This window comes from Calonectris borealis, chromosome 1, assembly GCF_964195595.1.
Source record: "Calonectris borealis chromosome 1, bCalBor7.hap1.2, whole genome shotgun sequence".
Taxonomy (NCBI): domain Eukaryota; kingdom Metazoa; phylum Chordata; class Aves; order Procellariiformes; family Procellariidae; genus Calonectris; species Calonectris borealis.
Window position 1 is genome coordinate 13029765 of NC_134312.1, and position 14650 is coordinate 13044414.

Below are 14650 nucleotides of genomic sequence, written 5' to 3' on the forward strand. Positions count from 1 at the left end.
AAAACCGTTCTAGACAGGGTCTATTTATACATTTCATGCCCTTAAGCATGAATTGGATTTTTGTGAACTGAAGTCTCAAAGATTTAAAGTACTCAGGCTAGCTCACTGAGCTAATTAATATTAGTGTCAATGCAAATTTTTGTGCAGGATTCTTCCTGTATTAATATGTCCAACATGTTTCAGGCCAGAGCATAAATAACTCCTTATCAGAACTGTTAATACATGAAAGTCAATAGGTAGGACATGCTGTCTATTAATATTGATCCCCAAGCCACATCAACTTTTCAGGTATCCACAGTTCCCAAGAACTTCAAATAGAGTAAGTCCAATGCAGTCTTTCAGTTCTTCTGTCGTGTAAACTAACTTATGATTTTGGGAGATCACTTGGCAGTTCAAGGAGCCTTCAGAAAGCAACGTCAACATTCAAATCGAAAGCTTAGCACATTTTAGTCTGGAGGGAATCCTGAAACAAAAAAGCTCCTTCCTAAAGTGCAGTGAATGATACGGTTTATTTATTGTATGAAACATGCATAGAAAAGTCACTGTTTCTTCCTGTGTTACCATCCTTCTTCGTCTATCCTCCTGAAGCAACAGAAACTTGCAGAGTCTCTAAATATAACCCTCTGGGTGCATCTCTGTTTTCTCTGCTCTGACACTTTATACCCTGAAATCTGAATGCAGACCCACTCTGGCACAAGCACAATTTGAGCTTTTTAGTATAGGATGAGTAAACGATCTGACCTGAACACTAGCATTGTTCTGCATATAAGGCCCAAGTCCACCACTGTGTGTCCCAGAAGGCCTCAAAATAGTGTTTTAAAATGGATACAGGTAAAATAATTAAAGCTGACTGCTGAAGAAGTTCTGTTTCCTTTCAATCTTTATGTATGTAGAAGAGAATCCATGAGATGAACAGAAGTTTTCCTTTACCATAGCTGCATAAGGATCCAAGAATCTGGCCCTTTATTGTTTTAATTTCCTTTTTTACTGCAGTATTGTAGAAACAGAAATTTTTTACTAGCTTCCTGATTTAAAAACATAAATCTCTCAGTTATCTCTGCATGCTAGTTTAATACTGTCAAGCTGTAAAAAAAAAAAAAAAAGAAAAAAAAAGGCAAATTGACTGCTGGCATTTCTTATATGGTGTAAACCTTACTTATAGTACCTTGGGTCTGTAGCACTAGAAGAAGGAGATAGCATTGGTAAAGTACAGAACTAATATTTTATGAGATGTGCATCAAAATCTCAACAGAGAAAGGCAGGTGAAATTACAGGCACATCCTCCTTGACAATATTAATACCTGAGGCACTTTTATGGCTTTGTACCATATGCACACTGATACTGACCTTAACGTGCACAGATAAAGATGGAACTGTGTAGCTGTTAATCCACACCTCAGTGGCTTGCCAAATTCTTTATTGTCCCATGATTTTAGCCCACTAGTTTTCTCTTTTAATTAAGTAACAACTGTGAAAATGTAATAAATTCTGTATGAAACAACTAAACATCCTTCTGAACTCCAGACTGTATTGATTTCAGTCCAGTAGATCATAGCCACGGGGACGATGTGCCTGAAGAGTAAAAAAGTGAGCCTAGAACTCTGTCATCTCGTTTTTGTCCCCTATTGTGACACCCTCCTGCTTCTGGGGATGCAGCGTGAGCAATTTTAGTCCAGCTGTAATCCTGTGTTTTGTTCTGTGGATCAGCAAACTGGCGTATTACAGAAGTGCAGCAGCAGTCTCTTCCCCAGAGGTTGAGGGCATCGCTTCTCTGCAGGCGAAGTGCGTGATTTTGTTGGAGTGCCCACCATCTGCCTGCCCAGAGCTCCTGGGAACAGGAGCATTTTATTTCTTTGTTGAAACATATTATGTAAGCACACATATTTTGCACAATGTAATTTTGCGCAATGCACAGTGTCTTTTTTGGTCATTTACATTTTCCAGCAGTGCTAATTAAATCAACACAAGGGGACTCAGCTAACCAACTGAGACTGTCCCAGAATATAACAGCACTGAGCAGCTGGTTCAGTGCTCCAAAACCAAGTGCTGTCTTTTATGCTAAAGTACCATACTACACAAAAGGTACCTTTGATTGCCTAAAGACATTGCTTTATTGGCTTATTAGCAACATACAGTAATTTGAAAGTGCTTATTAAGTGACATTACAAAGACATTCATTTTTTGATTTAAAAAATCAAACCTATTTTTGTAGCTTTTTGAGAACAAGCTCATTTGAAACTACCTTGTCTTTGCTTGCTAGGGGATCTGCTATTGTTGATTGATACAGAGTCATGCGTTCAAGCAGCCTGTGCCCCTGCCTAGAAGTGAAGAACGGTATTGTCACTGCATAGAAAGCGCTGTCAGCAATAAGAACATGAAAATAATTTGCTTGGTCATCTACAGATCTTGCTGTTGTATTTGGTGTTTAGTTATTTGTTTGCTTGAATTTTATCCTGCTAGCTTCTCTCTGAAACAAGTAGGAAGACTTTTCTTTTTCTATGTGGAAAAAAGAGGGAGTGTAGGAATTGTACCCTCAGCGAGCGTGATTCAGAGGCAGAATTAGGGAGGGTGTCTGCCCTGCCACATTGCAGCAGCCGGAGCACCCAGGCTCTGATGGGCACTTTGGTTTTTCCTTTGCCTTGACAGAATGCTTGCCAGAGGCAGACTACTAAGCATAATGGCCCAGAGCTTGACCCAGCGCAATAGTTCCTCTGATCTGAGATGTCCTGGTACCTGTAGCTGAGTGGTTTTATGACAATATTGCTGGATTTAACTAACGCATAAGTAGGGCAAAATGTCAAAGTTGTTCTAGAGACATTCTGTAGCAAACCCGATGCATGGTGCTGCACAGTGCTATTGAGGCCTCAACAACTTCATTTTAATTATTCATACTGAAGTATGACTCAACATTTTACCAAAATTTACATTGCTTTGGTTGTGCTTTTACTGTACATCTTTGAAGCTTGCCTAGTGTGATGGATTGTGCCAGAAAATACTTTGAATGAGTTTTATATTAAGGTAACAGATACTATCTGTCATGCTGTTGTGCTACAACAGCTAAGAAGTTTGTCACGATAAAAGATGCTTCACCGACAAATTAGTACTTTTTTCAACCTTACTTCAAAACCAAGCAAACCCTTGGGCTTTTTTGTACCTGCACTTTTCTTTCCCAAATTCAAATTGATTCTTTATGCCAGTCTTGTAATTATTAGTATTAATTATTAATTATTCTTGTAAGATTATTAATCACTTTATAAGACTGCACAAACAAAGAATGATGAGGTTTTAGATGTCTTCAAGAAAGAAAACAGGATTATTTATGCCTTGTTATGCAGTCATTTTAAGCAGTAAAAGCTTATTTTGTTATAGATCTTTTTTAAAATTAGTTTTATAGTGAAATTGTGTACTCTTTCCAACTTTTTATATACTTTTTATCAGAGGTGTTTTTTTTTTCTGACAGTAATTACCTATGTAATATTTAACCATCCTGGATGTCTTAGGGAGAATGGACCCCCTCAGACAGGGAAGGAAAACCGCTTTTTGGTGAAAGGCTCTAATTCCAAAGCCTGTTTAATTTGTGTGGTAGCTGGAAGATGGTGTCACTATGGACTTCAAGCTGAAAGGAGCATCACACAGAAATGAAACAGAGGGGACCACGTCAGTTAAGTGTTCCGAGTATTGTGTTGTGTATAAAGCTGGAGGACACCTTCTCAACCTCAGGCTTATTTGCATGTTTTGTGTTGTCTTAATTTCCCATTACTGAAAAATAGCTGTAAAACACCTCCTGTTTTAATTTTTCTCAGCGTTTTACTCTTGCTTTGACTTGATATAAATGCCATGACACTTGATTCATTTTTGGGTGAAGGATATGCATTTGATAACATAAATGCAATTCAATCTTAGAGATTAGCAATAATTTTGTGAACTCTGCTTTCAAAGTTCAGTTTATCTATTGCAAATTGAGTTTGCACTTTATAAGTTTCATGGGTATAAAGTCTGCAAAATGGTGTTCTGCTATTTATGCAACAAGCTATTAGAAAGCCAGGAAGTAATGTGTTATGGTAGTGATTTTTCACGGTACATTATGGGTTCAGACTGAGATACTGCAAAGACTTTAAAAAACTGGGCTCCCATGATTCAGATAGCAACCTAAATCATATTTTGTAACTATTATTAGAACTCATACAATGGTAGCCTCTGTGAGCTTGCTTCCCTCATAAATTATGTGTTACTGGGATTTTTTTACCCAGATTAATCTTTCTCTTTTTACAAAACGTCAGCACACAATTCACAGCCTATTAATATGGCAATATTATTTCCAGAAGTAAGGAAAATAAGTCTCTATCTCAAGCAATTAAAATTGTGCAGCTATGATTTAAGTAAAATACCTTTCAAATAATTCAAGTCTGGTAAAACTATGCCACTATTCCGATCCAGTCTTTCATATTTTATTCAAATACATGTCAAACCTCGAAGTTCCATCACAGTTGTCATCCACAAAGAAGATAAAACTAAAAGAGTATTAGAGAAAAAGAACATTTCTGTCCCTAGTAGATGAGCAGTTGTATTGCTGTATTCATAGAAAGAGAGTATTAGACAGAACAGTAACTTTTCCATTAAAGGTGGGGAGCAATTGCTGTCTACTTTTGAGAGGAGATGGTTTTACCCATTGCAAAGCAAGGACAGGAAAATATTTGTCCACAGTAAGACAATTTTGAACATATTCTTGTAAGTTCTACTTTTGCTTGAATAATAAAACTTGTAACAGATTCTTCTGGAAGACCAACAATCTATCTATGTAGCTCTCAGCACAGACTTTTAGGAGCAGGCAGCCCGGAGAGAAGCGCAGAGAGGACTGTAGAAGACTGGGTGTGGAGAGCGGAGGTGGCTTTGGGTACAAGTCAGATGTGTGTGGTTGGTTCCTGAGGAATACTTCTGAACATGCCCTTCTTGCAGGTGTTCTGGGCATTAAAGTTGCTGCTCCAGAGATGATCCCAAGAGAGGTTGCAGGGTTTCAGGGTTAGGTGACTCACCCTTAGGGCACAGAGAATTAAACTGACCCAGTGAGGCATAATGAATGCCAGAATGAATGAGCCCGACATTATCACCATTACTATGTATCAGAGATTAATGCTGCATTTGAGCTTTTCCAGAGAAGTCAATTTGTACGTGTGTTTTTTTCTAATGAGCATGTCAGTAAGCAGCACACAGAGAGAAGCATGGGGTTTTTTTTCCACGTATATACACAAAAAAATGTTCTGCTATAGTTTAATTAAAAAATAAAATTCTTACATCTTTATGACTTTTTTTCCCCCCATGGTTAACTTGTCTATTGGACATTTGTGCCTAATGTGGATTTTTCTAGAATTCAAACCAGCTTCCTGGCAATATATCCAGCCCAAATAACAATATAAATGTTTTTCTGAAGCTAAAATCAGCCTTATTATTTCTGTTCAAATGTTTTAGTATGCTACAGTCAATCTCTGGTTAACCTTATTCTATGAGTTTTCAGCTTTATGTGCCATCAATTTTCAAAGAGGTTTTGTCTTTAGAAGAATACCAATAAGATGTTTTATTTCCCTTTTCCAACTGTTCTTGTTGAAGTCAGTTGGGACCTTTCTGTCATTTTCTTTGGGAGCTGTATCTGGGAGTTAGGTCACATATCAAACATTGGCCTTAACAAGTTTCAAGCTCTGTTGTTGTACTCTTTGTCCAAATAAAAGGAGGTTTCTATGAGTAGGAGCACCTGAATGCCAGGTAGAATTTGAAGTAAGACTTCTGTAAATATGTTCAGATTTCAAGAGGAGAAGTTATCCTTGCAGACATTGCTGGGCTCTATATGACTGTGCAGGCTGAGTGTCATTTTTGACATTCTCACTTGGTAAGTAAATGTATAATCCCTTACAATTTAGTGTTTGTCAAAAACATCTGTAAAGGTAATTATTTCCCTTGTAGTAAGTCTTGTAGGAACAATTACAGTCTTTTAAATATCTCAATAGCAATCATTAATGTTTATGTGTAAGTTATCAGTCAAATCAATTATATACTGGAGGCACCTACAAATGGCTTTGTTTCATAATTAGGAAATGTTGCTTTAGTGAATTTCAAAACTAGAGTAAAAGGCAGTTCATTTCTAGACAGCCTTTGTAGAGAAGCAGCAGCAGTATTCGAACAGCATTTTACTTTATTTATATACCTACTAACTAGAACACTGAATAAAATGTAAGTATTCTGAAAGCAAAGTGCCACAAACTATCCTCTCTGTTACATGAAGTACAGCTTGATTTTTTCTTACCACCCAAGTAAATCATGATATTTCCCAGAAACTACAGTCAAGAGCTGTGCTGGGTGGTCAATTAACTGATGAGAACAAAACAAAGTATCTCTAACTAGCAAAGCTACAAAATGGTTTTACTGGCTAAATGGCGGTTCTCTGAGATTAACTTGGGAGTGCCTATCTCAAAGTCCATGTTGCATGCTGCCAGCAGACTCTGGAAGATGCTGCAACTGCCTTCACAATGAAGGCTGTTTCTGTAGCCACGAGGACTGCAGATCTGCTATTTTAATAAGAGCTGAAGCTCGGTAATCTGAGACAAGGTACCAGATGCAGATGTGTTTGGCTCAGCTGACTCTCCTGCTGACACAGTCTCCCCGTATCGTTACAAACCACATTTTTGCTTCCGGCACAGCGCACACATATTTCAAACACAGGCTTAAGGTTAGCCACAAAACTAAGAAAATAAAACCAGGGCATGATACGCTTTCGCATTATTCCAAGCATCAGTCTACCCCCAGTGTTTCTGGTCTCATCTTATTGCTGCTGTAGGGTGTCCTCTTGATCTAGTCCTTACTCAGACTGCCCCAGTAGAAGATATCACAAGGGCAGGTGTAACACAGTGGTGAAATGAACTCAGGTGGTCCTTAGGCAGTGAGGATACCTCCATTCCCCACAACAGAGAACGCAGAAACTCCACTGTGAAGATCAAAGAGTATGCAAACCTCAGCTTGTCTCCTGGTCTGAGGAGAGCAGGTGAAATACATTGCCCACAGACATTAGGGAATTATATATTTGTACAGAGACATACATCCAAATACTGATGTGATTTAGTTTTAGGTAGCCCTGTGAGGAGCAGGGAGTTGGACTCGATAATCCTTATGGGTCCCTTCCAACCTGAGATATTCTATGATTCTATGATTCCATATGAATGCTCAGCGACCTGTCATGGAGAAAATTATTCATTGTCTGGCTAGATTTTGTTGGGGTTTTTTTAATATAGTCTATATTCTATATCTAGTACCATCCCTTTTCTAATTTATCTTGTAAGAGCCCTACACACCTGTATTTTAAATCTTTGAATTTAAAATGCTGGGAGGGAGAAATAAAAGGATATATGTAAGGATGGAAATGTAAGTGTATGTGTGATAAATACAATATACATGTATATAATATATAATATAAAAGATCAATAAGCAAAAAGATTAGTAGTATAATCAATACACAAAGAGAAAAGGAAAGACTACAAAATGGTAGGCTATGAAAGAGAAGGCCATTTCCCTGTCAATAAACTAAATCTTAAAATGTTTTCCATCATATATGGCACATACAAGAACTCCAAGTTGTACATTTTTCCAAAGCCTTTACTCTTGAAATTTGTTTAGATCTCCAGTAAAGGATCATGAAATTGAATTTATTGGAGTAGTCTCAAGTATGAAAGAAATTAATTTTCTTCCTGAGGAGTCTAATTTTCTTCCATAATCCCTTTTGGTTCTCCATCACTCTTTATCTTACCACACGTTCCACAGTGATGATAGCTCAACCCTGATGGTTTGAGACTTTGCGGATAAGTCTGATGGCAGACTTGATGGCAGACCTTGGCTGAAGGTAGTGGTGGAAGGCAGGGAGAAGTTCAAAGAAGACCCACAGAGTTTAATCTAGGGATAGGAAGGCTTTAAAAATAAAAAGTGTAATCTTCAGCTGATGACTGAAATGTAATACATGCTTCTTATAATTTACTAAAGTTTTGTTGTACTGTTTTTAGTCTACTGTTATAGTATTTACATATTTTACATGGAGACCTGAAGGAACTTCCAGGGTTGAATATGTTCAATATACGATGATTAGTGAAATGCCAACATTCATCTATACTCCTCTGAGCACTAGATAGGTTTGTTGAGAATAATTTCCTTTAAATAATAAACTTAGCTGCAGGCTGTATTTTAATAACGAATCCTTATGAAATCCAACCGAGAGTTTTGGTGTTACTTGGAATTTCACATTCTCTCTTAAAAGTGATTTTTTTGGTTACTCTTGCCAGTTAAAGAAACTATTAAAGCAAATCATCTCGTACTGTTCTGAAATGTAAAATCATGGTATCTTTCTTAGTCAAGTATTAAGATAAGACATACTTAATTTGTTTAAAAAGTATTGTTTGTAGTACAAATGCTAGCAATTCATGTAAGTAAGGGTAATCATCAATTCCTCTTTAATGAATGCTTACTTTTAAGGATTTTTTTGTGTGTTTTATTACAATAAAATATTACTGGACTTGTGGAAAAAAAAAGAAAAAAAGTCTGGTGGACGTATTTTACCTCTTTGTTCACAAACTTTGTTATGGTCCATGGGTTAGGTGGAGCCCTCAGGAGAGGGGAACTTTTGCTATTTACTTTAGGGAGCTCACAATGAGATACGTACGTCAGCAGCAGTGTTTTGGAGCCCTGGCTGATATGGGCTCTCTCGCAGCTGGGTAGTGCCAGTCCCTCACTGCTGCTCAAGCTTGCATGGCTGATTTTTGTGCATATACCTAGAGCTGGGTGGGTCTGGAGAACAGGACTGGAGGAGGGGAATTATAGGTCACCTCAGGTTAGGTCTTACATGCCAGAATGAAAAAATCATAGAGATTTTTATAGGTGGGTGGGCATCATGTCACTAAACTGATGAGGGTGACCAAGAGGGGTTGTATATGATAATTTCAGGTATTCTGAATTCTTACTGGACCATTTCCAAAAATATTCAGAAATGAGCAATTAAACTATATGCACAGCTTTTTATCTATGATGGCTATGATTTTCTTGGTAGATGCCAAAGAGAGTCACAAAAAAAATTCTTGCAGCCACTTTCATGGGCAAAAGACTTCTTTATCTCATCAGCAGAGAAAAGAACTTATAAATCAGATATTCCTGATATCTGGTGTAAAGAAGTCAGGCTGTCATTTAGCTACTGATTGAAAGGTCGGTTAGATCATCTGTTAATGATGAAACAGAAGTTAGTCTGGCATGCACCAAATTGCATGTCTTCTACAGAAGAGGTTCAGAAGAAACTTGAGCTATTGTCAGATGTCCACAGAGGCATGCCATAGTAAATGTAAAGCTCCAGGTGGCACCTGAGTAAATATTTGGGGTGAGACTCTCCAGTAGAATAGTCCTCCCAAAGCTGGTGAAAGCCTGTTCAGCCAAGGCATTTGACTTTGCCAAATACAGGTCTTATATTTCAGTCAGAAGTAGGAGCTTGTTGAAGAAAAGGGGAGACACAGATTGATGCAAGTAGGGCAGTAGCAGAGGGGAGGTATGTACTAAAAGCTTATGAGCTTGTCTGTCACAGGTCCAGATCCTAAGATATTTCTTTTATTTTTCTCAGACACAGGTCATGTGCAGATGCAAATCTAGATGTAAGTGTTGCTTACTCATAGATTTTTCTGACCAGGAGTATTTATAGAACCCAGGGAAATTGAAATCTTTTAAATTATAATCCCAGCAAATAAAATATCTAAGGCAAATTATTCTTGGCTGAGATGCAATTGATTATACTGTTAAAAAGCAAATAAGGTACCGCACCAGGTTTTGGGAAGTCAATTCATTGAAAGGTTATGATACAAGATGAGAAAATACTAATAGGTGAATACTCAGAAATGTTTGTTGAGAAGTTATAACCATGAAAATTGTGTTAAGGGTAAGAAATAAATTAGTTAGAGCTAACATTGTGTGAACAAGAAGAGGGATGTTTGTGTTTTGCAAGTAGTCCTTCACTGAAAAATAAAATACAAGAGTAGACTCCAGCTGCAGCATTGGTGAGTTACTAAATAGGAAGTTACAAAAAACCACTTAGAATACTTAGGGCTAAAGAAAATTATAAACCTTTATCCCTGTCATTTTCTTGGAAATGGCAATTATCTTTTTCAGTTTTGAATCTTTTAATGAGCTACAAACTATTCAATGCCCTTTTGCATGTGTGTTCTTTATTGTATTTCTTTTCTGATTGGGCTTTGCTACTAGATTTTGAGAAGGGAAGGAAACCTGACAGAAATATATTAAAACACTGTAAAAAGATATAGTTTGCTCATTAAATTCATAAGAGCATTTTTTAGTTCAGCCAGGTGTATCTAATTTTATAATCTGTGGAATCAAATTCAGTCATGGTTATGAGTTTGCCATCGTGATTGGTAGCTGTACCTAAACCAGACATACATTATGCAAGAGATCATTACTGGCAGTATTTAATTCACGTCCCATATTTCCCAGCTAGCAAAGCAATGGGATTCATTGGAGTGAAATGAAACCGAAACAGACTATAGGCCTCAAGCCAGGAAAAAGAAAAAAAAAAGCCCTGCATGGCTGCAAGCCAGTGCATGCTCTGTTGCGCCGTTGTCAGCTTCCTCCTGTGGCAGTGGCCAAAGAACATTTTTAATTATGGTCCCTGAGCTGGGTTTCTAAAACTTGTGCTGTGTAATACCTCTGACACACAACAGCTCCTCCTTTCACTGTCATGCGCCATGAGCACGATGTGGCCTTCGTGAGCCCCTTCTCTCTGAGCTTCTCCTCCCGAGCTGCTGTGCAGCTGCAGCGGGGCTGGCGGAACGGCGCGGCAGGCACCCGCGGCCCCTGAGCATCGTTCCGAGGGCCTCCACTGTGGGCTGGCTGGGAATAATAGAAAACGAGGGGGTTAGGTTCATGTCAGGAACTTTTCAACATCTCAGTGGGTTTCAATGTACGGCGAAAAGAGAAAATAATGGAAAGTTGAATTTTATAGAAACCAAGTACCAGACACTTGTCTAACTGGGTTGGATGGGACCACTAAATAGCGGAGTGCTGTTACTGCCTGTAAAAACGGTTTCTCTCCGATTGCTTCTCTTTCTATGAACATATTGACAATGTCACTAAGTTTCTTTTTTCCCTCCAAAGTAAAACAAATGATAATATTTTCTGTCTTTTATTTCAGCCTTTTGGAGGACATAGTCCTATTATTATTACTCATGTTATTCTTGATTTATATAGTCTGTAACACAAGATCTAATTCGCTGCTGCTAAATCAAGGCTGGTTTACATTCTTGCGAATCACTATAGTTTCTTGCAAAAAGTCTTTACAGCCCCATACTAGCACACTCAAGATTTTGTTCTGCTTATACTTTAAAAGGATCAGGCTGCTGAACAGCTCAGGTATTATAAATAAAGCTGGAAAGCACATCTGGAGTCAAGTATGCTTTTGACAAGCACCAGGTAAAACAATAAAGCTTTTTAGGGGAGAAAAGCAGAAGAATGATGATTGGAAGGATGAGTTAAAAATATTGCATCTGCTCTTCAGATCTCTCAAACGATTTTCTTTTTTACACTTTCCAGGATGTAAAATTCATTGTTAAACCAGATTCAAAAAAAGATAACTTATGCCCAAATAATTCAAAAACATCATTTAGGTCAGAAAACAGAATGACTTTCGAAGAGGGAAATTTGTCAATTGTATACGTGCTGTCTGTAGTTCATCTGGCCTAGCTTTTTAAAATAGACTTTGCTAATGTTACAGTATTTACTTAGATATTAAGAAAAAATTCATATGTTTCCCTTGTGCTTGGCAGCTGGTAAATTTTTTTCATCTGCACCATATACAGGTTTTACTTCTGTAACAGACTTTTGCTTTTGAATCTGTATGTAACAAATACAAGGCTGTAGGTATCTCCTCTTGTAAATATACATTTTTGTACTCCAGTTTGGAATATGCAATTTGCCAAAAACATCAGGTGACTCTTTTTATGAAGCGCTTTGGAGGTTCTAGTGCATTCGTTAACACATGGTGAAGTAAATGGCTGTGTTTGAAGCAAAAGGCTGTAAATAAAAAATGCACTTTGAGGGTCAGAAATCTGTGTAGGTTCCTAAACTTACTTATGTCATAAGTTGAATGATTCAGGTTTATGTCAGTGGGCAGGCTACAGCTGTTGTTCTCGAGCTGGCATTTTCTCAGGCTGCCAGAAAGCATCTGCATCACTGGGCATGTTCTGTATATTAGAGCGAGGAGAGCAAGAGCTGCAGGACCTTTACTCTCTGCAGCCGATCAGAAAGGACAGCTGATTCTGATCAGGAGCAGAGTCTCTCTGCAGCCTCCTCTAGCCCTCGCCTCCTCTGAAATTAGCAGGAGTAAGGATGGTCTGGTCTGCAAACAGAGCCTGTTGCTAGAAACAGGGTTAGTGGTACCGAAGGAGCAGACTAAGTGGCTCAGCTGGGATCCTGGAATAACGGCGAGCTGTATGGAAGTTCTCAGCCTCTGGGAACTGGGCACACAGGTATTTCTTTGTGTCTGTTATCAGTTGGGGCTTTTTTTTTCCTTTTGATTGTGAAATTCTGCTGGTTTTTTGCCTTTAGCTAAAGATGACAGAAATTATTTATAAGCTTTTTATAAACCTGGAACAAAAGGTTTTGAAGTTATTGACAAAGAGCAGCAATAATAAGATTATGGACTTGTAGTTGGCAGATAAATAGGAATAGCTGTAAGGAGAAATATATTTTAATTTATAGCCATTTGTGCTCTGCAGTGACTTTCAAATAATTAGGTAGGAATGTTGTTTGTTCCTTTTTACAGGAAAATCTTTATATAGTCCAAGTCAATAAGACTTTTTGCAGAGGGTTCAATAGCAAATGCCATTTGAAAAAATGTTTTAAGGTTGAATGTGTGAAGCAACAAGTTAGGGATCTATCTGCTTGCAGTTTTTCTTCTCAGGAATATATGTCAGAACTCAGTGCAGTAATGATTTTCTATATTTTTCTTAAGTCAGAATTTTGGATAAGGAAGAAATGCAGTTTTTTATAGACTTTTTCCCCATAATTATAAATGAGATCCATACTCCAGGTTAAAAGAAATGGAGAGGAACTATATTGGGAAATGTTTATTAATCATGTTGGATTAGATTTATAGGTATGCCTTTTAATAGTGGAACATGGTACACCAGTCAAATGTACAATACTTTAAGTTGTTTTGTCCTAAATTTATAGTAAAAGTGGCAAATACAGGTTTTTTAACTCTTTTTTTTCCACATTTGCAGTGTTATGCTGAGATGTTTTATTACTAGTGACTCTTTTCAGTGGTGGAAATAAAATATGTACCCTTGTTTGCTGTAGTATCTTTTTCAGATGTAAGTGCTATTAGAAATAAATAACACAAAAGATTATATCATATTTATATGATCATTAAGTACAGCTGCATTTTATTCTGGTTACACTTGGACTGAAAACACTGAACATTACAAAGACATTTTGAACCAAGATTTTTTGGTTTAATATGCAGGTGGGAAATTGGTACAGGGTCATGGGAACATAATATCTAATAATGTATTATTTAGATATATATTTAGGTAGTTATACAATAACAATATGTTCCAGTTTGTGCAGAAAAAACCTGACACCTCTGCCTATAATCCTATATGTATTTAGTGAACTGTACAGATTTAGCCAATTATTTGTCATTAAGTGTTCTGACCCTTACAATTATTGATACTAAGTAATATTATACCAACTGCATGCCTTAACCAGAAAGCTCTTTGTACTTCTGTCATCCATCGTTACGGAAACATGAAGGAAAAGGAGCCACTGAGACTTTACAAGCGGTTCATTGCTTCCATCAAAGTAATATATTTTTAAATCATGCTTTTCCTTGTCTTTTCCTTGACAGGAGGCATTGTTGATAAGGACCTTCGTCACTACCTCAATTTACGGTTCCAGAAAGGTTCAGTAGACCATGAGCTCCAGCAGATCATAAGAGACAATCTCTACCTCCGCACAGTGCCATGTGAGTAGGGTGGAGATGAACAAATCTGTTTTCTTAATGGCAACAGGCTATCTGAATTAATGCTGCTGGGGCATTTGCAAGGCATGAAGAGGTGAACTGTAGATGAAGCGGTCTTCCTGTAGATAGATTTGTGGCTTGGTTTGTGTCTTCCACGTTATTACTGAGAAACTTAACTGTCTAATGCTGAATTAATTTCTGAAACTGCATGGTGTTTTCAAAGTTGTAGTTCTCATAAACTGTGGGTCTAGAATAATAATCTTTTTCTTCTGCAGTTTTAAAAAGCACAAATATAAAGAAAAAAGCAGTTTTCTGGGCTGGTTAAATTGATGTGCAACAGGGAGAGTTTGATCAGCCTCATATTTCACAGTATTATACTTTAGATAATAATACCGTGGGGTTTAGAATGCAATAGGGCAACAGAGAAAACATATAAACTAGGAGATTTTGTTGTTTAGGTGCAGCGGGCATGGCAATGAAAGTTTGTGTTGTCTTGCATGTGTGTTCTTTTGTTGTCACATAAGTCAATGGTATCTATATCTGACATATTCTGAAACCTCTAAAATAATTTTTTAGCTATGGACATTATTCACCTATTTCTGCAGTAGA

General features: G+C 37.5%; 1 protein-coding gene across 5 annotated transcripts in view; it reads left to right on the forward strand.

Moving 5' to 3' along the window:
- Nucleotides 1-14650, forward strand: part of MAGI2 (membrane associated guanylate kinase, WW and PDZ domain containing 2) — a 764133-nt gene that overhangs the window by 222026 nt on the left and 527457 nt on the right. For all 5 annotated transcript variants that reach the window (XM_075144530.1, XM_075144538.1, XM_075144553.1 and 2 more), the window contains exon 2: nucleotides 13928-14044. In XM_075144530.1, the coding sequence (XP_075000631.1) occupies nucleotides 13928-14044 (117 nt within the window). The remainder of the gene's footprint in view (nucleotides 1-13927; nucleotides 14045-14650) is intronic.